Source organism: Schistocerca piceifrons, chromosome 11 (genome assembly GCF_021461385.2).
Source record: "Schistocerca piceifrons isolate TAMUIC-IGC-003096 chromosome 11, iqSchPice1.1, whole genome shotgun sequence".
In the NCBI taxonomy this organism is placed as follows: Eukaryota; Metazoa; Arthropoda; class Insecta; order Orthoptera; family Acrididae; genus Schistocerca; species Schistocerca piceifrons.
The window spans coordinates 42809222-42833136 of NC_060148.1; the positions used below are offsets into that span (position 1 = coordinate 42809222).

The 23915-nt window shown below is 45.4% G+C and overlaps 1 protein-coding gene across 1 annotated transcript in view; it reads left to right on the forward strand.

The window, feature by feature from the left end:
* LOC124720082 (putative sodium-dependent multivitamin transporter) overlaps positions 1-23915 on the forward strand; it is a 135614-nt gene that overhangs the window by 51022 nt on the left and 60677 nt on the right. Inside the window, exons 3-5 of the mRNA XM_047245357.1 lie at positions 5437-5658; positions 16501-16725; positions 23102-23217. Coding sequence (XP_047101313.1) covers positions 5437-5658; positions 16501-16725; positions 23102-23217 — 563 coding nt within the window. The remainder of the gene's footprint in view (positions 1-5436; positions 5659-16500; positions 16726-23101; positions 23218-23915) is intronic.

The following is a 23915-nucleotide window of genomic DNA, read 5'->3' on the forward strand; positions in this document are numbered from 1 at the left end:
AATTTCTAGGTGTTTGCATTGATGAGGGGTTGAACTGGAAAAAACACACTGAGGATCTGCTGAAAAGTTTGAGTTCAGCTACTTATGCTATTAGGGTCATTGCAAATTTTGGAGATATACATCTGAGTAAAGTACACTCCTGGAAATTGAAATAAGAACACCATGAATTCATTGTCCCAGGAAGGGGAAACTTTGTTGACACATTCCTGGGCTCAGATACATCACATGATCACACTGACAGAACCACAGGCACATAGACACAGGCAACAGAGCATGCACAATGTCGGCACTAGTACAGTGTATATCCACCTTTCGCAGCAATGCAGGCTGCTATTCTCCCATGGAGACGATCGTAGAGATGCTGGATGTAGTCCTGTGGAACGACTTGCCATGCCATTTCCACCTCGCACCTCAGTTGGACCAGCGTTCGTGCTGGACGTGCAGACCGCGTGAGACGACGCTTCATCCAGTCCCAAACATGCTCAATGGGAGACAGATCCGGAGATCTTGCTGGCCAGGGTAGTGGACTTACACCTTCTAGAGCACGTTGGGTGGCAGGGGATACATGCGCACGTGCATTGTCCTGTTGGAACAGCAAGTTCCCTTGCCGGTCTAGGAATGGTAGAACGATGGGTTCGATGACGGTTTGGATGTACCGTGCACTATTCAGTGTCCCCTCGACGATCACCAGTGGTGTACGGCCAGTGTAGGAGATCGCTCCCCACACCATGATGCCGGGTGTTGGCCCTGTGTGCCTCGGTCGTATGCAGTCCTGATTGTGGCGCTCACCTGCACGGCGCCAAACACGCATACGACCATCATTGGCACCAAGGCAGAAGCGACTCTCATCGCTGAAGACGACACGTCTCCATTCGTCCCTCCATTCACGCCTGTCGCGAGACCACTGGAGACGGGCTGCACGATGTTGGGGCGTGAGCGGAAGACGGCCTAACGGTGTGCGGGACCGTAGCCCAGCTTCATGGAGACGGTTGCGAATGGTCCTCGCCGATACCTGAGGAGCAACAGTGTCCCTAATTTGCTGGGAAGTGGCGGTGCGGTCCCCTACGGCACTGCGTAGGATCCTACGGTCTTGGCGTGCATCCGTGCGTCGCTGCGGTCCGGTCCCAGGTCGACGGGCACGTGCACCTTCCGCCGACCACTGGCGACAACATCGATGTACTGTGGAGACTTCACGCCCCACGTGTTGAGCAATTCGGCGGTACGTCCACCCGGCCTCCCGCATGCCCACTATACGCCCTCGCTCAAAGTCCGTCAACTGCACATACGGTTCACGTCCACGCTGTCGCGGCATGCTACCAGTGTTGAAGACTGCGATTGAGCTCCGTATGACACGGCAAACTGGCTGACACTGACGGCGGCGGTGCACAAATGCTGCGCAGCTAGCGCCATTCGACGGCCAACACCGCGGTTCCTGGTGTGTCCGCTGTGCCGTGCGTGTGATCATTGCTTGTACAGCCCTCTCGCAGTGTCTGGAGCAAGTATGGTGGGTCTGACACACCGGTGTCAATGTGTTCTTTTTTCCATTTCCAGGAGTGTAGCTTACCACGCCCATTTTCATTCTCTGCTTTCATATGGCATCATATTCTGGATTAACTCATCGTTGAGTAAAAGAGTATTCATTGCACAAAAGTGTGTAATCAGAATAATTGCTGGAGCTTATCCAAGATCATCCTGCAGACACTTATTTAAAGAGCCAGGGATCTTCACTGTAGCCTCACAATATATGTATTCACTTATGAAATTTGTTATTAGCAATCCGAACGAATTCAAAAGTACATGGCTACATCACTAGGAGAAAGGATGATCTTCACTACTCAAGGTTAAATCTAACTTTGGCTCAGAAGGGGGTAAATTATGCTGCCACAAAAGTCTTTAGTCACTTACCTAATAGCATCAAAAGTCTGACAGATAGCCATATAGCACTTCAAAGGAAATTAAAAGAATTTCTGAATGGTAACTCCTTCTACTCATTAGATGAATTTTTGGATATAGTAAGTGGGCAATTTCCCCAACACCCACAAAAAAAATTTAAAAATATTGAGTGTCATGTAATATTTTGTGTATTGTAATATCTGGCATAGACACCTTTTGTTAACCTAACACGTTCCACATCATTACGAAGTGTCGTATTCATGACGTATGGAACGAGTACTAATCTAATGTAGGCACTTCAGTCCAGAACCGTGCTGCTGCTACGGTACAGTTTCGAATCCTGCCTCGTGCATGGATGTGTGTGCTGTCCTTAGGTTAGTTAGGTTTAAGTAGTTCTAAGTTCTAGGGGACTGATGACCTCAGATGGAAAGCGTTTGACTCAGTGCTCCACTGCAGACTCCTAACTAAGGTACGAGCATATGGGATTGGTTCCCAAATATGTGTGTGGCTTGAAGACTTCTTAAGTAATAGAACCCAGTACGTTGTCCTCGATGGTGAGTGTTCATCAGAGGTGAGGGTATCATCTGGAGTGCCCCAGGGAAGTGTGGTAGGTCCGCTGTTGTTTTCTGTCTACATAAATGATCTTTTGGATAGGGTGGATAGCAATGTGCGGCTGTTTTCTGATAATGCTGTGGTGTACGGGAAGGTGTCGTCATTGAGTGACTGTAGGAGGATACGAGATGACTTGGACAGGATTTGTGATTGGTGTAAAGAATGGCAGCTAACTCTAAATATAGATGAATGTAAATTAATGCAGATGAATAGGAAAAAGAATCCTGTAATGATTGAATACTCCATTAGTAGTGTAACGCTCGACACAGTCACATCGATTAAATATTTGAGCATAACATTGCAGAGCGATATGAAGTAGGACAAGCGTGTCGTCTTCGGTTCATTGGTAGAATTTTGAGAAGATGTGGTTCATCTGTAAAGGAGACCGCTTATAAAATACTGATACGACCTATTCTTGAGCACTGATCGAGCGTTTGGGATCCTTATCAGGTCGGATTGAGGTAGGACATAGAAGCAATTCAGAGGCGGGCTGCTTGATTTGTTACTGGTAGGTTTGATCATCACGCGAGTGTTACGGAAATGCTCGGGTGGGAGTCTCTGGAGGAAATTTAGAGGACCACCATTTGAGGCTGACTGCAGTACAGTTTTACTGCTGTCAACCTATATTTCGCGGAAAGACCACAAAGATAAGAGAGATTAGGGCTCGTACACAGGCATATAGGCAGTCATTTTTCCCTCGTTCTGTTTGGGAGTGGAACAGGGAGAGAAGATGCTACGAGGGTTGTTTTTTAAGTAAGGGCCGTTCGCGCGTATAGTCCCGTAGTTCGCGCGGACGCCGCAACAAGCGACCGCGCCACTTGCCGGCATCCTTCCCGTTCACACTGATGCAAGTTGCAGCTCTGTAGCTGACGTGTACGCACCGCTGTGCTACTTTACAATGTTTACGATTATTGAATCGCCAGCCGCGTGTGAGATACGGTCAGTGATACGTTTTTTGACCGCGAGAAACGTATCGCCTGCAGAAATTCGTCGTCAGTTAACAGAAGTTTACGGCTCGAATGCAATGAGTGAAGGTAAAGTGCGTCAATGGGTTAGAGAGTTCAAAAATGGCCGTCAAAACGTCCGTGACGAAGAACGCTCAGGCCGGCCCTCTGTGATCACTGACGATTTGGTGGCTGCAGTCTAAACAACGATTCGTGAGGACAGAAGATTCACAATTTCCACTCTTTCTTTGGAATTTCCACAAGTTTCTAGATCGGTTTTGTACAAAATTGTGTCTGAAAACCTAAAATATAAGAAACTGTGTTCTCGGTGGGTACCCAGACTCCTCACAGACGATCACAAAGGGAAGGGATTTGCCACTTCATTGGACTTTTTGATTCGTTACGAGGAAGAAGGGGATGACATGTCGAGTCAAATTGTCACTGGAGATGAAACATGGGTATCCCGTATCACTCCCGAAAGCGAGCGACAATCGATGGAATGGCGACACACAACCTCACCTGTCAAGGTCAAAGCCAAACAGACGCTGTCAAAGCGTAAGATTATGGCAACTGTGTTCTGGGACCAGCGCGGTGTTTTGCTAGTGGACTTTATGCCACGAGGAACGACAATCGACTCAGATGCCTACTGTGCAACTCTAAAGAAGCTCCACCAAGCAATTCAAAACAAAAGGCGCGGCATGCTGACAAAAGGAGTTTTGCTCCTGCACGATAACGCTAGGCCTCACACCTCTCAAAAGACTCGGGATTTGATTGATTCTTTTGGCTGGGAAGTTTTGGACGATGCACCGTACAGCCCCGACCTCGCTCCTAGCGATTTTCACCTTTTCCGGTACCTGAAACACCATCTTGGCGGGCAGCGCTTCAACGACGACGATGAAGTGAAAGCGGCCGTGAACTCTTGGCTGCCGGAGCGGGCGGCCGAATTCTTTGAAGAGGGAATTAAAAACTTAGTTGTACTGTATGACAAGTGCTTAAATAAACAAGGCAACTATGTAGAAAAATAGGTAAAAGCGTGTAGAATCAGAAAACAAAAATTTTTTTACAAAAGTATTTGTATCTTTTTTTAAAAATAAAAAACGGCCCGGTCCCAGAACACAGTTGCCATAATCTTGCGCTTTGACAGCGTCTGTTTGGCTTTGACCTTGACGGGTGAGGTTGTGTGTCGCCATTCCATCGATTGTCGCTCGCTTTCGGGAGTGATACGGGATACCCACGTTTCATCTCCAGTGACAATTTGACTCGACATGCGGCGCAGTGGTTAGACACTGGACTCGCATTCGGGAGGACGGCGGTTCAATCCCGCGTCCGGCCATCCTGATTTAGGTTTTCCGTGATTTCACTAAATCACTCCAGGCAAATGCCGGGATGGTTCCTCTGAAAGGGCACGGCCGACTTCCTTCCCCATCCTTCCATAATCCGATGAGACCGATGACCACGCTGTCTGGTCTCCTTCCCCAAACCAACCAACCAACCAACCAACTCGACATGTCATCTCCTTCTTCCTCGTAACGAATCAAAAAGTCCAATGAAGTGGCAAATCCCTTCCCTTTGTGGTCGTCTGTGAGGAGTCTGGGTACCCACCGAGAACACAGTTTCTTAAAGTTTAGGTTTTCAGACACAATTTTGTACAAAACCGATCTCGAAACTTGTGGAAATTCCAAAGAAAGAGTGGAAATTGTGAATCTTCTGTCCTCACGAATCTTTGTTTCGACTGCAGCCACCAACCTCGTAGTTGTGGTACGAGGTACCCTCCGCCACGCACCATAGCTGATTGCGGAATATGTATGTAGATGTAGATGTTAAGTCCCATAGTGGTCAGAGCCATTTGAACCATTGAGCGGAGGAAGAAAGCTCCCTCCAGCTAGGGATCTGCTGGCCCCATTAGCCTGTGGCAGCTGATAGCACTGTACCTCTGACTGTCTCCAAGTTTTGAGCCGCTGCCGGGTGTGTGTGTGTGTGTGTGCAGGAGTACCTGCTGGGCGACCGCAGCTTGGGGGCGGGGCCCGTCGCCTTCTCGCTCATGGCCAGCTTCATGTCGGCCATCACGCTGCTCGGCGTCAGCTCCGAGAACTTCGTGTACGGCGCGCAGTTCATCGCCATCAACCTGGGCTACGGGCTGGTCACCCCTGTGGCTGCCTACCTCTTCCTGCCCGTCTTCTTCCGCCTCCAGGCTGCCAGCGCCTACCAGGTATTATATCTCTTAAAAAAAAAATAATGTAACTACAGTGGAATGTCAGGTCTTAAATGGCTACACAGGATAATTGAAATGGCCTGGGAGTCAGGACAGGTTCCACCAGATTGGACAAAAGCAGTAATCACACCAATCTTTAAACATGGAAACAGAAAAGATTGTAACAACTACAGAGGTATCTCTTTAATCAGCGTTGTGGGTAAAATCTTTGCAGGTATTGTTGAAAGGAAAGTGCGAGTATTAGTTGAGGACCAATTGGATGAGAATCAGTGTGGGTTTAGGCCTCTCAGAGGTTGTCAGGGCCAGATCTTTAGCTTACGGCAAATAATGGAAAAGTGTTATGAGTGGAACAGGGAATTGTATCTATGCTTTATAGATCTAGAAAAGGCATATGACCGGGTTCCTAGGAGGAAGTTATTGTCTGTTCTACAAGATTATGGAATAGGAGGCAAACTTTTGCAAGCAATTAAAGGTCTTTACATGGATAGTAAGGCAGCAGTTAGAGTTGACGGTAAATTGAGTTCATGGTTCAGAGTAGTTTCAGGGGTAAGACAAGGCTGCAACCTGTCTCCACTGTTGTTCATATTATTTATGGATCATATGTTGAAAACAATAGACTGGCTGGGTGAGATTAAGATATGTGAACACAAAATAAGCAGTCTTGCATATGTGGATGACTTAGTTGTGATGGCAGACTCGATTGAAAGTTTGCAAAGTAGTATTTCAGAGCTAGATCAGAAATGTAAGGACTATGGTATGAAGATTAGCATCTCCAAAACGAAAGTAATGTCAGTGGGAAAGAAATATAAACGGATTGAGTGCCAAATAGGAGGAACAAAGTTAGAACAGGTGGACGGTTTCAAGTACTTAGGATGCATATTCTCACAGGATGGCAACATAGTGAAAGAACTGGAAGCGAGGTGTAGCAAAGCTAATGCAGTGAGCGCTCAGCTACGATCTACTCTCTTCTGCAAGAAGGAAGTCAGTACCGAGACTAAGTTATCTGTGCACCGTTCAATCTTTCGACCAACTTTGTTGTATGGGAGCGAAAGCTGGGTGGATTCAGGTTACCTTATCAACAAGGTTGAGGTTACGGATATGAAAGTAGCTAGGATGATTGCAGGTACTAGTAGATGGGAACAATGGCAGGAGGGTGTCCACAATGAGGAAATCAAAGAAAAACTGGGAATGAACTCTATAGATGTAGCAGTCAGGGCGAACAGGCTTAGATGGTGGGGTCATGTTACACGCATGGGAGAAGCAAGGTTACCCAAGAGACTCATGGATTCAGCAGTAGAGGGTAGGAGGAGTCGGGGCAGACCGAGGAGAAGGTACCTGGATTCGGTTAAGAATGATTTTGAAGTAATAGGTTTAACATCAGAAGAGGCACCAATGTTAGCACTGAATAGGGGATCATGGAAGACTGTATAAGGGGGGCTATGCTCCAGACTGAACGCTGAGAGGCATAATCAGTCTTAAATGATGATGATGATGATGATGATTTATTTTGAGGAAACACTCTCCTGGTAAATTTGTTTGTCCTTTGATTTATCGTGATCTGTTACTGATTTTCAGTGGAGTTAGTTTTTACTTTTAGCTTTCAAAAAAATACAAAAGAGATATAATAAGCAAAATAATGAATTTCGTAGGTTGCCAATTACGTATTAAATCTGGTTTTATCGAGCGCCAGGCTCCCTACAAATTACTGTAAATGCAATAGCGTAGTATTACTCAGCTCCAGTTCACTATCACAGAAAATGGACAAGTTTTAATAAAATTATTTCACTGGAATACTTCAGTTAATCTCACTGAATATTTTTACATAATTTCTTCCGCTCCGGCTATCAGACATTGTGCTGTAAAAAAATATTTTTAAATGTACCGCGTAATGGCGGCTAATTGTTAACAATCAGAGATCACTGTTACTCGCTCCGCAGCAGCTGGAAACATGCTAAATAATTTTCATTAGATATTCTTTTCATAAGATAAATGTGGCGTAGGTTCTTGAAATAACACACGGAGATCACTTTATACTAATATATTCTTACTAGGACACAGTTTACACCATTAAATATTTGCAATTAGGTTACGACAGAAACAAATGCTAGCGCAGCAGAACAGCTTGCGTGCCTTATTCCAGCTAACACCAGAGCGAACAGAACAAAACAGACTAGAGAGAAGAATGAACATTGCATTGTGTTTTATACTCTTACAGAGATGATAATACTTCTTTTAATTACCTACACATTATAAGCTCATACACTAAAAATAATGTCTTTTCTGCATTTATCGATATATATTGTATATTTTTACAGTCAAATCAATGATAAATCAGTGTTTGCAATTGATTTTTAGTCACATACAGTCATTTTTATTTATGTTTCACCTCGATAATGGTGAATATTGCAAAAGGGATACTACACAGGTAACCATTCAGCTCTCCACCCTTCCCGGGTTCGATTCCCGGCGGGGCCAGGGATTTTCTCTGCCTCGTGATGGCTGGGTGTTGTGTGATGTCCTTAGGTTACTTAGGTTTAAGTAGTTCTAAGTTCTAGGGGACTGATGACCTACGATGTTAAGTCCCATAGTGCTCAGAGCCAGCTCTCCACCCACGTGTGCAGTGCCGACCATCAATCCTCCCACTGGCACAGACGTGCTCTCTACATTCTGTGCTGAGGGCAGCTTTTGTTTCGGCTGTAGGGGAGAGTGGGGCACATTGAACCATAAAAAATATTTCTCCATGTTACTCATCCAATAATTTTATTACACAGTTGTGATTTACAGTTGTTACAGTTCAATCATTCAAGTAGCAAATGGCCTTATATGATTGCATTGTCATTAATTGTTTTTTAGCTGCAGGCCTTTGAAGAAAATTTGGTAAATGGTTCATTGTGCCCCACATGTGCGGTACAATGAACCACATTAAACAGGTTAATTGAAAGAGCCTATTTAGCATACAAAGTAAGTGTAAATATACTTAAAACATAATGTGTACATATATTCCATGTGTGAATCATATAATTACATCTGTAGGCACACAATCATGTTATTTATTTTGCAATTACCGAACATCAGTGGACTCGAAGCTGATTCCAGATTTGAAATATGATTTTTGTCTCTTTGTCACACCATCAGTAGCAGGTCGTAGGAGCACATAAAGTATGTTGCTATCTGGAACAAAACCTTCATCCTTTACCTAATTTTTTCTCCTGCTCCACAGAAAATACCTTACAATTGTCACAGTTTGGTGTCAATCTTTCTCTGGAACCACATTTAATGCCTTGAACATATCAATGAAGAATTGGGTAAGGTATTAAATGAGATTTAGCTGCTTGGTGAACTGCCATGCCCTTATTAAGAACATCGCGTACAGCTTCTTGCATAACGTAATGGTCAGTTTTAGCTCTGTTCGTCTTCCTGCGGTATGAAAGAATCATCTTCAAACCTGATAATATAAAACAGGACTGCTGAACGTCTGTGATTTAAAAGCCTTAAATTCCTACACATATGTTTTACCCATGCTAAGGAAACAAACACAGAGTGCTTGTATTGGACACTTAAAAGATTCCTGGGGCACAACGAACCATGGCCCATTGTGCCCTGGGAGAGCTTGGTTCAATGTGCTCCAACAGTACATATTTCAAACAAGACTCATGTGAGGTTATGTATGAACATTGTTAATATTTGAAGATCTATATCATTAAAATACAGTACTGATATTGCTACAATGACTTACTTTGTCTAAAATTTGGTGACAAAGGAGTGAACAAAATTCAATCTATGTCCCCAAAAATTATTTCACTGTCGCGAAACTAACATATCACCACTACAACACTAATGGCGGGAACTAGATACTGCAGAAAACAAGTGTCAGTTGGTAGAGCAGTACTGACGACATATGCACAGAGGAAAAAATAATTTACCACCTTATACTGAAATTATGCTACGTGATTCATTGTGCCCCGTGGTTCAGACTGCCCCACTCTCCCCTACTGCTCGCTAAGTGCTGGTACCTGTGCTGATAGCCGGTGTTCCGGCCATTATGCAATGCTTACCTGGTTTCTTGAAAAGTAATAGCTGAAAAAATTTGATACAGGGTGGCGCACGAAATGTGTTACCAATAGTTTCTTTCACAATTTACGACGCACAATAGATATCCCGCTGGGATCTCTACAGCAGTACCAGCAGAGCTTGGAAAAACAAATTAATTACGGAATGACGTGTAATTCACGATATTGCCGCTAGGAGACTAGTAAGCAGCAATGGCTGACAATGGAAGACTGACGACACAGCAACGATCGGCAATTGTGTTACTTTTTCGTGAAACGAAAAGTCTTGTTGCGACTCAGAGGCGTTTCCGAAAACAGTTTAACACACGATGGGTCCCTGGCGAGAAGACCACCCACAGGTTGTACGATAAATTTGTACAGGAAGGAACAGTATTGGAAGCGAAGCGACCTTGGCCTAAGCCTGTTTGTTCGCCGGAGAATATTGAAGCGGTAGGAGTTGCTGTACAGAGAAGTCCCGGGAAATCGTGTAGAAAGGCAGCGGTGCAACTGGGAATATCCAGACGCTGCATTCAACGCATTCTTAAAAGTGACCTCCGTGTGGTACCCATACAAGATGACCTGTGCACAGAAGCTCACTGAAGAATACAAGCAGCAGAGACTACCGTTTGCTCAGTGGGTGGAGGATAGGGAAGAAACTCTCAACAACGTTTGGTTTTCAGACGAGGTGCATTTTTATTTAGACAGTGTGGTTAACAAACAAAATGTACGCTTTTGGGCCACTTAAAAACCACAAGTGCTTCATGAGCGACAACATTATACGCTGAGGATTACAGCTTGGGCAGCAATTTCCAGTCACGGACTTACTGGGCCCTTTTTCTTTGAAGAAACTGTGAACAGCGAGCGTTATTTGAGCATGCTTCGCAATAAGCTTCATTCCACAGCTTCTTGCTACTGCCTTGCCCTTCAACACGCAGTGGTTCATGCAAGATGGAGCAAGGCCACATACTGCAAGGGCAAGTGCTCTACCAACTGAGCTACCCAATCACGACTCACGCCCCGTCCTCACAGCTTTACTTCTGCCAGTACCTCGTCTCCTACCTTCCATACTTTACAGAAGCTCTCCTGTGAACCTTGCAGAACTAGTACTTGCCCGTGAAAGGCAAAGGTCCCGAGTTCGAGTGTCGGCCAGGCACACAGTTTTAATCTGCCAGGAAGTTTCATATCAGCGCACACTCCACTGCAGAGTGAAAATCTCATACTATGTTGGAGTTTTTACACGAGCATTTCGGCATGCGAATTATTTCACTCAGGCTTCCAGGTCGCTTCAATGATGGACAAAATTGGCCCCCCAATAGTCCAGACCTCAATCCGTGTGACTTTTTTCTTTGGGGGTACCTAAAGGAAAGAATTTTCCCGAAACGTCCACGTGATTTAATGGAGTCCAGAAGACGTATTCTTCAAGCTTGCAGTGAAATTACAAAAGACATGTGCCGTAGGGTAATCACTAACTTCAGGGTTCGTTTGAAGGAAGTTAGGGAAACGAAATGGTGGGCATATTGAGCATGTGCTGAGTTAGAACAAATCTCCATGGACGGCTCTTCATTGTAGTATACGTTCCTTTCAGATTGTATAGACAATAAAGTTTATATTCAAAAACAAAATGGTAACACATTTCATGCGCCACCCTGTCTTTGCACATCTTGCAGTCTGAGATCTTCACCCGATAATGAAATCAGTTCCTTTTCGTTATTGGTCATATTTATTGTCTTGCGTCTAATTAAATAAGCCAACGGCCTTGCCGCAGTGGTAACACCGGTTCCCGTCAGATTAACGAAGTTAAGCGCTGTCGGGCTGGGCTAGCACTTGGACTGGTGATCGTCCGGTCCGTCGAGCACTGTTGGCAAGTTGGGTGCACTCAGCCCTTGTGAGGCAAACCGAGGAGCTACTCGACTGAGAAGTAGCGGCTCCGGTCTCGTAAACTGACATGCGGCCGGCTGAGCGGTGTGCTGACCACGTGCCTCTCCAACTCCGCATCCAATGATGCCTGTGGTCTGAGGATGACACGGTGGCCGGTCGGTCCCTTCCAAGGCCTGTTCACATGGAGTTTAGTTTAGTTTTATCAAATTAAATAAAACATTGCACAAAACTATAAAACGCATTGCGCTTACTTTGTATTTGGTTGATTTTAACTCATACATTGCAGTGAGTGAAATAAAGATAAGACATGGAAATCTATATTCACTAATCAGTTGCCACATGTATGAAAGAACAAAACCTGAGAACGGCTTGAGAGATTTTGCTTGAGAGATTTTTTGTTTTGCTGTGTTCCTAATTGTGGACTGCAATGACATTGTCGACATGGAAAAGAAAATTTAAAAAAAATATTTAGTTTTGCAATTCTTGTGTCATATTTCCATAGCAAAACATAACTTTGGCAGTTAAAATTATAAAATGTATAAACACATGTTGTTGTTGTTGTTGTTGTTGGTGGTGGTGGTGGTGGTGGTGGTGGTGGTGTCTTAAGCCCAGAGACTGGTTTGATGCAGCTCTCCATGCTACTCTATCCTGTGCAGGCTTCTTCATCTCCAAGTATCTACTGCAACCTACATACTTCTGAATCCGATTAGTGTATTCATCTCTTGGTCTCCCGCTACCAATTTTACGCTCCACACTTTCCTCCAATACTTAATTGGTGATCCCCTGAAGCCCCGAATGTCTCCTACCAAATGATCCTTTCTTCTACTCTCGTTGTACCACAAATCTCCCTTCACTCCAATTTTATTCAGTACCTCCTCATTAGTTACGTGATTACCCATCTAATCTTCTGTAACACCACATTTCGAAAGCTTCTATTCTCTTCTTGTCTAAACTATTTATCGTCCGGTCTTCGCTTCCATACAGGGCTACACTCCATACAAATGCTTTCAGCAAAGACTTCCTGACATTTAAATCTATACTCGATGTTAACAAATTTCTCATCTTCAAAAACGCTTTCCTTGCCATCGCCAGTCTACATTTTATATCTTCTCTACTTCGACCATCATCAGTTATTTTGCTCCCCAAATAGCAAAACTCCTTTACTGCTTTAAGTGTCTGATTTCCTAATCTAAACCCTCAGCATCGCCCGACTTAATTCGACTACATTCCATTATCCTCGTTCTGGTTTTGTTGATGTTCATCTTATATCCTCCTTTCAAGACACTGTCCATTCCGTTCAACTGCTCTTCCAAGTCCTTTGCTGTCTCTGACAGAATTACAATGTCATCGGCGAACCTCAAAGATTATTTATTCTCCACGGATTTTCGCTCCTACTGTTAATTTTTCTTTTGTTTCCTTTACTGCTTCCACAATATGCAGATTGAATAACACTGAGGATAGGCTACAGCCATGTTTCATCCCCTTTTCAAACACTCCTTCCATATCGTGCCTCTCGACTCGTATAACTGCCATAAATACATATGTAATGTATAAAGAGAAATGTTGTTACCAAAAATCTCTAAAAGATGATGATGGATTTACATCAGATTTTTACACTATACTCTGCTGAACATTCAACGGAAATGGACATAAAGGGGGGGGGGGGAAGGTGGAGATGGACACACACACACACACACACACACACACACACACACACACACACACACGCAGAAAGAAAGAGAGAGAGTGAGAGAGTGAGAGAGAGAGAGAGATTTGGGGAGGAGGAAAAGGTATGGACTTTACTAAACATGGAGCAGAAGAAGATGGACGGGGGTGAGAGGTGCAGGGAGGAGGAGATCTGCAGAGCTACTAAACATCCAGAGGGAAATGGGTGTAGAGAGGAGGGAAGAGCAGATTGACTGGGAGAGTGGCAGCAGGTTGTGGCTCAAATGGTTCAAATGGCTCTGAGCACTATGGGACTTAACAGCTGAGGTCATCAGTCCCCTAGAACTTAGAACTACTTAAACCTAACTAACCTAAGGACATCACACACATCCGTGCCCGAGGCAGGATTCGAACCTGCGACCGTAGCGGTCTCGCGGTTCCAGACTGACGCGCCTAGAAGCGCTCGGCCACATCGCCCGGCGGCAGGTTGTGCACAGAGAAATAGGGAGTGGAGGAGATGGATGGAGAGAGATGGGATGAGAAGATGGGAAGGGAGAGGTGGAACAAGGAATTTAGGATATACATGCAAGCTAGTCAACATTCCATTAGAACTACTGACGCCCTTGGGAGAGCCAGTTCTGACAAATCTCTACCATCTAGTGAGCAAGATGTATGAGACAGGCGAAATACCCTCAGACTTCAAGAAGAATATAATAATTCCAATCCCAAAGAAAGCAGGTGTTGGCAGATGAGAAAATTACCGAACTATCAGTTTAATAAGTCACAGCTGCAAAATACTAACGCGAATTCTTTACAGACGAATGGAAAAACTGATAGAAGCCGACCTCGGGGAAGATCAGTTTGGATTCTGTAGAAATTTTGGAACACGTGAGGCAATACTGACCCTACGACTTATCTTGGAAAAAAGATTAAGGAAAGGCAAACCTACGTTTCTAGCATTTGTAGACATTAAGAAAGCTTTTGACAACGTTGATTGGAATACTCTCTTTCAAATTCTGAAGGTGGCAGGGGTAAAATACAGAGAGCGGAAGGCTATTTACAGTTTGTACAGAAAGCAGATGGCAGTTATACGAGTCGAGGGGCATGAAAGGGAAGCAGTGGTTGGGAAGGGAGTGAGACAGGATTGTAGCCTCTCCCCGATGTTATTCAATCTGTATATTGAGCAAGCAGTAAAGGAAACAAAAGAAAAGTTCGGAGTAGGTATTAAAATCCATGGAGACGAAATAAAAACTTTGAGGTTCACCGATGACATTGTAATTGTGTCAGAGACAGCAAAGGACCTGCAAGAGCAGCTGAACGGAATGGACAGTGTCTTTAAAAGAAGATATAAGATGAACATCAACAAAAGCAAAACGAGGATAACGGAATGTAGCCGAATTAAGTCGGGTGATGCTGAGGGAATTAGATTAGGAAATGAGACACTTAAAGTAGTAAAGGAGTTTTGCTATTTGGGGAGAAAAATAACTGATGATGGTCGAAGTAGAGAGGATATAAAATGTAGACTGGCAATGGCAAGGAAAGCGTTTCTGAAGAAGGGAAATTTGTTAACATCGACTATTGATTTAAGTGTCAGAAAGTCGTTTCTGAAAGTATTTGTATGAAGTGTAGCCATGTATGGAAGTGAAACATGGACGATAAATACTTTGGACAAGAAGAGAATAGAAGCCTTCGAAATGTGGTGCTACAGCAGAATGCTGAAGATTAGATGGGTAGATCACGTAACTAATGAGGAGGTATTGAATTGAATTGGGGAGAAGAGCTTGTGGCACAACTTGACTAGAAAAGGGATCGGTTGGTAGGACATGTTCTGAGACATCGAGAGATCACCAATTTAGTATAGGAGGGCAGCGTGGAGGGTAAAAATCGTAGAGGGAGACCAAGAGATGAATACACTAAGCAGATTCAGAAGGATGTAGGCTGCAGTAGGTACTGGGAGATGAAGCAGCTTGCACAGGACAGAGTACCATGGGGAGCTGCATGAAACCAGTGTGAGGACTGAAGACAACAACAACAACAACAACAACCTAACACATATCCATGCCCGGGGAAGGATTCGAACTGACGGCGCAAAGAGCAAGTCGGTCCGCGATATGACGCCGTTGAGCGCACGGCTAACCCGCGCCGGCAAGCTGTTAATATCATCTGGCGTTACTAAAAAGTTACTCACTTCTGGTGAATGATTTTCTGCGCAGTTCATTTTAAAAAGAATAACTAAAATGTATTTGATGTTACGGAAGAGGAAGGACGCGTAATTCATTTCCCCTTGTCTTTATTTATGATGTTAGATTCGCAATCTGAGCATACGTACTAATTGTGTGCAGCAAATGATGGCCACCACATTGAACATCTACTGGCCGGACATGTCGGGACACACTCTATTCCACTCCGTAATTGAAAACGGAAACCACCTGTGTACGTGTACCTCACCCCTCATGGTAATGTACATGTGCGTCAGTGAAAAAGACCAATAAGAAGGTGGACGTAATGTGCTGTTCCAGACTCTTCTGTACCTAAGGTCCATCACCGTTCCCTTTGTATCCCTACTTAATTCGGTGCTCTCCGATACACACGATCGAACAGCGGAGGAGTGGTACTCAAGCGTCAACTTTAGGTTACAATATCTCCGGATGTAATTAACATTTTACAATGCAACAAACGGCACTGATTACGTATTTGTTTATATGTCCAGATGTGCTAACAAAACTAACGGGGTTCCATTTAAAAAACGTAGGTTTGTGTTAAAAAACATACTTCCGTGCATATTTTTATGCTTTGTATTAACCAATTACACTAGCCCCTCTCCTCACGTTCGGTCTGTGGAATCGATTCGTCAGTATTTGATGTGGTTTACGAAATATATCCAGCGGTAACGTTAGGTGACTCACCCTGTATAGCAGTTCATGACATCCATTCTTACAAATGTACTGTTTCTGGTGGAAACACGTCCAGATCATCCGCTCTCAAAAATCCGCCATGTCACTTCCCCACATCCACCACTGCTGGCGGCTCACCTCCAACTGCGCAACGCTACGCGCTGTTCGCATCCAGCTGCCCAACACTACAATGGCAGACAACAATGCAAAACCAGCCACAGACTGCACACAGCACAGCCAGTGATTTTCACACAGAGCGCTACGTGGCGTTACCAATAAGGAAACCTGAACAGCCCACTTACAGTACGAGCACGAGCATATTGACAGCCGTGGCCGGTGCTGGGCTTTTGCAGTACCTGGAGATGCGCTTCGGCGTGGCGGCCCGGCTGTGCGCCAGCATTGCCTTCTCGCTGCAGATGGTGCTCTACATGGGCATAGTGCTGTACGCGCCAGCGCTGGCCATCCGCGCCACCACAGGCCTGGATGAGAACGCCTCCATCCTGGCCGTGGGGCTCATCTGCACCTTCTACTCCACCATCGGCGGCATGAAGGCCGTCGTCATCACCGACGTCTTCCAGGTGAGTCTCTGTCCCTCTGGAAGCTGCTCGTCAGCTGACGCCCTGTTCCACCCACTTCCTCTCCTTGCCCGGCCACCTGCACCTACAACACACGCTGCAGCTCCTGCCTCTCCACGTAAAATACACTACTGGCCATTAAAATTGCAACACCACCAAGATGACGTGCTACAGACGAGAAATTTAACCGACAGGAACAAGATGCTGAGATATGCAAATGATTAGCTTTTCAGAGCATCCACACAAGGTTGGCGCCGTTGGCGACACCTACAACGTGCTGACATGAGGAAAGTTTCCAGCCGATTTCTCATACACAAACAGCAGTTGTCCGGCGTTGCCTGGTGAAACGTTGTTGTGATGCCTCGTCTAAGGAGGAGAAATGCGTACCATCACGTTAATAAAGGTCGGATTGTAGCCTATCGCGATTGCTGTTTATCGTATCGCGACATTGCTGCTCGCGTTGGTCGAGATCCAATGACTGTTAGCAGAATACGGAATCGGTGGGTTCAGGAGGGTAATACGGAACGCCGTGCTGGATCCCGACGGCCTCGTATCACTAGCAGTCGAGATGACAGGCATCTTATCCGCAAGGCTGTAACGGATCGTGCAGCCACGTCTCCATCCCTGAATCAACAGATGGGGATGTTTGCAAGACGACAACCATCTGCACGAACAGTTCGACGACGTTTGCAGCAGCACGGACTATCAGCTCGGAGACCGTGGCTTGACGCTGCATCACAGACAGGAGCGCCTGCGATGGTGTACTCGACGACGAACCTGGGTGCACGAATGGCAAAACGTCATTTTTTCGGAAGAATCCAGGTTCTGTTTACAGCATCATGATGGTCGCATCCGCGTTTGACGACATCGCGGTGAACGTACAGTGGAATCGTGTATTCGTCATCGCCATACTGGCGTATCACCCGGCGTGATGGTATGGGGTGCCATTGGTTACACGTCTCGGCCACCTCTTGTTCGCATTGACGGCAGTTTGAACAGTGGACGTTAAATTTCAGATGTGTTACGACCCGTGGCTCTACCGTTCATTAGATCCCTGCGAAACCCTACAGTTCAGCAGGATAATGCACGATCGCATGTTGCAGGTCCTGTACGGACCTTTCTGGATACAGAAAATGTTCGACTGCTGCCCTGGCCAGCTCATTCTCCAGATCTGTCACCAATTGAAAACGTCTGGTCAATGGTGGCCGAGCAACTGGCTCGTCACAATACGCCAGTCACTACTGTTGATGAACTGTGGTACCGTGTTGAAGCTGCATGGGCAGCTGTACCTGTACACGCCATTCGAGCCCTGTTTGATTCAATGCCCAGGCGTATCGAGGCCGTTATTACGATTTCTCAGGATCTATGCGCCCAAATTGCGTGAAAATCTAATCACATGTCAGTTGTAGTATACTAAATTTCTCCGATGAATACCCGTTTATCATCTGCAGTTCGTCTTGGTGTAGCAATTTTAATGGCCAGTAGTGTAAATGAGACTGCTAGCTTCATTAAGGAAATACTGTTTAGCTCTCTCACGTAAGTTGTTTCCTCACTCACGAACGTGCTCCACACCTGTGGCATGGTAATGAAACGACAAAAGCCAAAATACATGTTTGAAGAATTGCATCATGAAACCACTAAAGAGTTTGTCAAGCGACCATCTTCATCCCACCATCGTAGTAACATACGAGCTGTGGCTAGAAAAAAACCGGACTAGTACTGGTGAAACAATAAAACGAATGCAATAAGGCTGAAAGTCGCGTGGCCTGTCACGTGACTCTCGCTCCGCCTACTGCTCGAGTTTCATCTGCCTCCTGCACTCAGTCTGCCCGTGGCGTCTGTTTTAAGTAGTTGACGTTTTGTCTGTGCGTCGGAAAATGTTGAGTGTACAGAAAGAACAGCGTGTTAACATCAAATTTTGTTTCAAACTAGGAAAATCTGCAAGTGAAACGTTTGCAATGTTACAACAAGTGTACGGCGATGATTGTTTATCGCGGCCACAAGTGTTTGAGTGGTTTAAACGATTTAAAGATGGCCGCGAAGACACCAGTGATGACACCCGCACTGGCAGACAATTGTCAGCAACAACTGATGCAAACATTGAAAAAATCGGTAAACTTGTTCGACAAGATCGCCGTTTAACAATCAGAGCAGTGTCTGAGTTAACAGGAGTTGACAAGGAAAGTGTTAGGCAGATTCTTCATGAAAGTTTCAACATGAACAAAGTATGTTCAAAAATGGTTCCAAAGTGTCTCACAATTGAACAGAAGGAACGCCGAAGAATGATTTGTTCTGACATCCTGGAAAAGATTGAAAGTGATCCCACCTTCTTACAAAATGTTATTACTTGCGATGAATCGTGGTTTTTTACTTACGATCCCGAAACTAAACGCCAATCGATGCATTGGAAAACTCCTGGTTCTCCACGACAAAAAAAAGCACGAATGTCAAAATCGAAATTCAAGGCAATGATGATTGTTTTTTTTTTGACATCAAAGGGATTGTGCACATTGATTGGGTACCAGAGGGACAAACAGTGAATCAGCATTACTACATTAGCGTCCTGGCTACCCTACGTGAGCGAGTACGGAGAAAACGGAACGATTCGTGGAGAAAAAAGTCATGGATCCTTCACCAAGACAATGCCCCAGCTCACAGTGCGTTGTCAGTGAAGACGTTTTTGGCAAAACACAACATTCCCATCTTAGATCATCCACCCTACTCACCTGATTTGGCCCCCTGTGACTTTTTTCTTTTCCCTAAAGTCAAGTCAGCTTTGAAAGGAACTAGATTTGAGACTGTTGAAGCAGTAAAAGAAAAAGCGACGGAAGTAATATATGGACTTACCGAAAATGATCTGCAGCATTGCTATGAACAGTGGAAAATTCGTATGGAGCGGTGTAGAGACCGAGGAGGAGAGTACATTGAAGGAGATAACATGAAATTGTAAATAATTGTAAATAAATGTTTTTTCCAGCATCAGTCCGGTTTTTTTCTGGCCGCACCTTGTAATATGCACTGTTGGGCAACGGAAAATCCACGATGGCTGCGACAAGTGGAACATAAGCGACCTTGGCGGGTTAATGTATGGTGCGGCATTTTGGGAGGAAGGATGATTGGCCCGCATTTTATCGATGGCAATCTAAATGGTGCAATGTATGCTGATTTCCTACGTAATGTTCCACCGATGGTACTACAAGATGTTTCACTGCATCACAGAAAGGCAATGTACTTCCTACATGATCAGTCCGGCACATAGCTCGCGTACGGTTGAAGGGGCATTGAATAGCATATTTCATGACAGGTGGATTGGTCGTCGAAGCACCACACCGTGGCCTGCACGTTCATCGGATCTGATGTCCCCGGATTTCTTTCTGTGGGCAAAGTTGAAGGATATTTGCTACCGTGATCCACCGACAACGCCTGACAACATGTGTGAGCGAATTGTCAATCCATGTGCGAACATTACGGAAGGCGAACTACTCGCTGTTGAGAGGAATGTCGTTATACGTATTGCCAAATGCATTGAGGGTGACGGACATCATTTTGAGCATTTATTGCATTAATGTGGTATTTACAGGTAATCGGGCTGTAACAGCAAGCGTTCTCAGAAATGTATCACATTCGAACAACGGAAATAAAATGTTCAAACGTACCTACGTTCTGTATTTTAATTTGAAAAACGTACCTATTACCAACTGTTCGTCTAAAATTGCGAGCCATATGTTTGTGACTGTAACAGCGCCATCTATCACAAAGCGAAAAAAGTGCTCCAACTAAAACATTCATATTTCTTTACGTACTACACGAATATGTAATAAAAATGGGGGTCCCTATTTAAAAAAAAAAAAAGAAAAAGAAAAAGAAAAAAAAAACCGAAGTCGATATCCGTTTGACCTATGGCAGCGCCATCTAGTGGGCCAACCATAGCGCCATCTGGTTTCCCCCTTCAAACTAGACGAGTTTCGTTCTTTGTAGTTTTTTTATTTGACGCTTATTTCGTGAGATATTTGGCCCAGTCACGATCATTGGACCACCCTCTATATACACTCCTGGAAATTGAAATAAGAACACCGTGAATTCATTGTCCCAGGAAGGGGCAACTTTATTGACACATTCCTGGGGTCAGATACATCACATGATCACACTGACAGAACCACAGGCACATAGACACAGGGAACAGAGCATGCACAATGTCGGCACTAGTACAGTGTATATCCACCTTTCGCAGCAATGCAGGCTGCTATTCTCCCATGGAGACGATCGTAGAGATGCTGGATGTAGTCCTGTGGAACGGCTTGCCATGCCATTTCCACCTGGCGCCTCAGTTGGACCAGCGTTCGTGCTGGACGTGCAGACCGCGTGAGACGACGCTTCATCCAGTCCCAAACATGCTCAATGGGGGACAGATCCGAAGATCTTGCTGCCAGGGTAGTTGACGTACACCTTCTAGAGCACGTTGGGTGGCACGGGATACATGCGGACGTGCATTGTCCTGTTGGAACAGCAAGTTCCCTTGCCGGTCTAGGAATGGTAGAACGATGGGTTCGATGACGGTTTGGATGTACCGTGCACTATTCAGTGTCCCCTCGACGATCACCAGTGGTGTACGGCCAGTGTAGGAGATCGCTCCCCACACCATGATGCCGGGTGTTGGCCCTGTGTGCCTCGGTCGTATGCAGTCCTGATTGTGGCGCTCACCTGCACGGCGCCAAACACGCATACGACCATCATTGGCACCAAGGCAGAAGCGACTCTCATCGCTGAAGACGACACGTCTCCATTCGTCCCTCCATTCACGCCTGTCGCGACACCACTGGAGGCGGGCTGCACGATGTTGGGGCGTGAGAGGAAGACGGCCTAACAGTGTGCGGGACCGTAGCCCAGCTTCATGGAGACGGTTGCGAATGGTCCTCGCCGATACCCCAGGAGCAACAGTGTCCCTAATTTGCTGGGAAGTGGCGGGGCGGTCCCCTACGGCACTGCGTAGGATCCTACGGTCTTGGCATGCATCCGTGCGTCGCTGCGGTCCGGTTCCAGGTCGACGGGCACGTGCACCTTCCGCCGACCACTGGCGACAACATCGATGTACTGTGGAGACCTCACGCCCCACGTGTTGAGCAATTAGGCGGTACGTCCACCCGGCCTCCCGCATGCCCACTATATGCCGTCGCTCAAAGTCCGTCAACTGCACATACGGTTCACGTCCATGCTGTCGCGGCATGCTACCAGTGTTAAAGACTGCGGTGGAGCTCCGTATGCCACGGCAAACTGGCTGACACTGACGGCGGCGGTGCACAAATGCTGCGCAGCTAGCACCATTCGACGGCCAACACCGCGGTTCCTGATGTGTCCGCTGTGCCGTGCGTGTGATCATTGCTTGTACAGCCCTCTCGCAGTGTCCGGAGCAAGTATGGTGGGTCTGACACACCGGTGTCAATGTGTTCTTTTTTCCATTTCCAGGAGTGTATGAAGATGGCATCTGCTCTTTCGGAAAGCTGCGAGTAATGAGTATGATGAGCCGGGGCACTATGAATGTGGTGCGGGACAATAAGTTGCTAATGTGGGTCTCATGGGTGGCGTTCCAGAGATAAGTCCCTGCAGTGGCACTGTCTTCTGTGTCCTTGGTGGCTCACATGGATAGAGCGTCTGCCATGTAAGCAAGAGATCCCAGGTTCGAATCCTGGTCAGGGCACACATTTTCAACTGTCCCTGTTGTTTTATATCAACGCCTGTATGCAGCTAAGGGTATTCATTTCATTGTAATTTCATTCTAATGAGCTGCATGGTCACTGACATGTCCGAAAAAAACAGATACCATCTTCATATATACATGCCAAAATAAAAACGTAATCGGGTGCCAATGGTCGTTCTTACAAGAGAAACCACACAATGACATTAAAACACAGACAGAATTCTTTCAAAATTGTTTTTGGAGTTGGCACCTAGGTTGCAGCCTACAATAGTTAGCCTGCTACATTGTACGTGCGTGCATGATGTTCCAGCACTTACAGCAACTTGACGACACTTGTTCTTCTGATAACACATTTATGAATGGTAGTTACGAATGATTGTGAGATCACAATATCCCACCACCATCCTATGACTCACATTTGCTGAGTATGGATGTAGACTCTCTTTCCGATTGTGTTGTTGCTGTTCCTTATGTCTTCCTTTCCCAGGAATCCTGTCAAAGATGTCCTTCGACCCCTCTTTTGTCAATTACTAACGACGTGTGTGGTCCGTATGACTTGTGAACCCTTCTGCTACAGCCTTGTTCTCTTCCCATTCCACCACCCCCTCACCACCCTCACCAGCCCCTCCTCCACCACCTGCTCCAGTAGGATTGTTTGGATGACCGGAATTTTTCTGTTCTCAGTCTCTATTAATGTTCGCAGCAGTGTTCCTGGTCAGTATTAAAGGTTCCATTGATGCAGGAGGCTTCGACAAGGTGTGGGAGATAGCCACCACTGGGGGCCGTGCAGACTTCTCCAGGTGTGTTGCCAGCCATTGCCTACTAACTTCGCTCTTGTGTTACTGTTCTCCTTGAACACATTTTAAAAAGTAGCACTTTGTTGTTGATTATGGAAGAACAAACAAGAACCTTTTTCCTCCTTTTTCAAATTTTCTTGTGTGTTCAAACATAAACATCTTCAAATCAGTTTTCAAGTTAGTAAAAGTAAAGACAACCACTCACTCCGTTCAGAAAGAACTGAACAGTCCATAGGCACACAGATTTGAAGACATTAATAAAGTACCTCAACTTTTGGTCTTGGGTTGTTCTTCTTCATGGTACAACAGCATGTGTGTAAGGAATGGGGATTGGTTTTCTTTCTGTTAATGTTGTCTGTATTTTATCACACACACACACACACACACACACACACAGGGTGTACAAACTCTAGGGATTGAGCAATGAAAAGATACGGAACAAAAAAGTCTAGTGCACTTACGTCCGGAAATGCATGGTTTCCATGCTAGAGACCATTTATGCAATCTTACTTTGTTACAGAAAAATTCGGAGTAGGTATTAAAATCCATGGAGGAGAAATAAAATCTTTGAGGTTCGCCGATGACATTGTAATTTTGTCAGAGACACCAAAGGACTTGGAAGAGCAGTTGAACGAAATGAACTGTGTCTTGAAAGGAGGATATAAGATGAACATCAACAAAAGCGAAACGAGGATAATGGA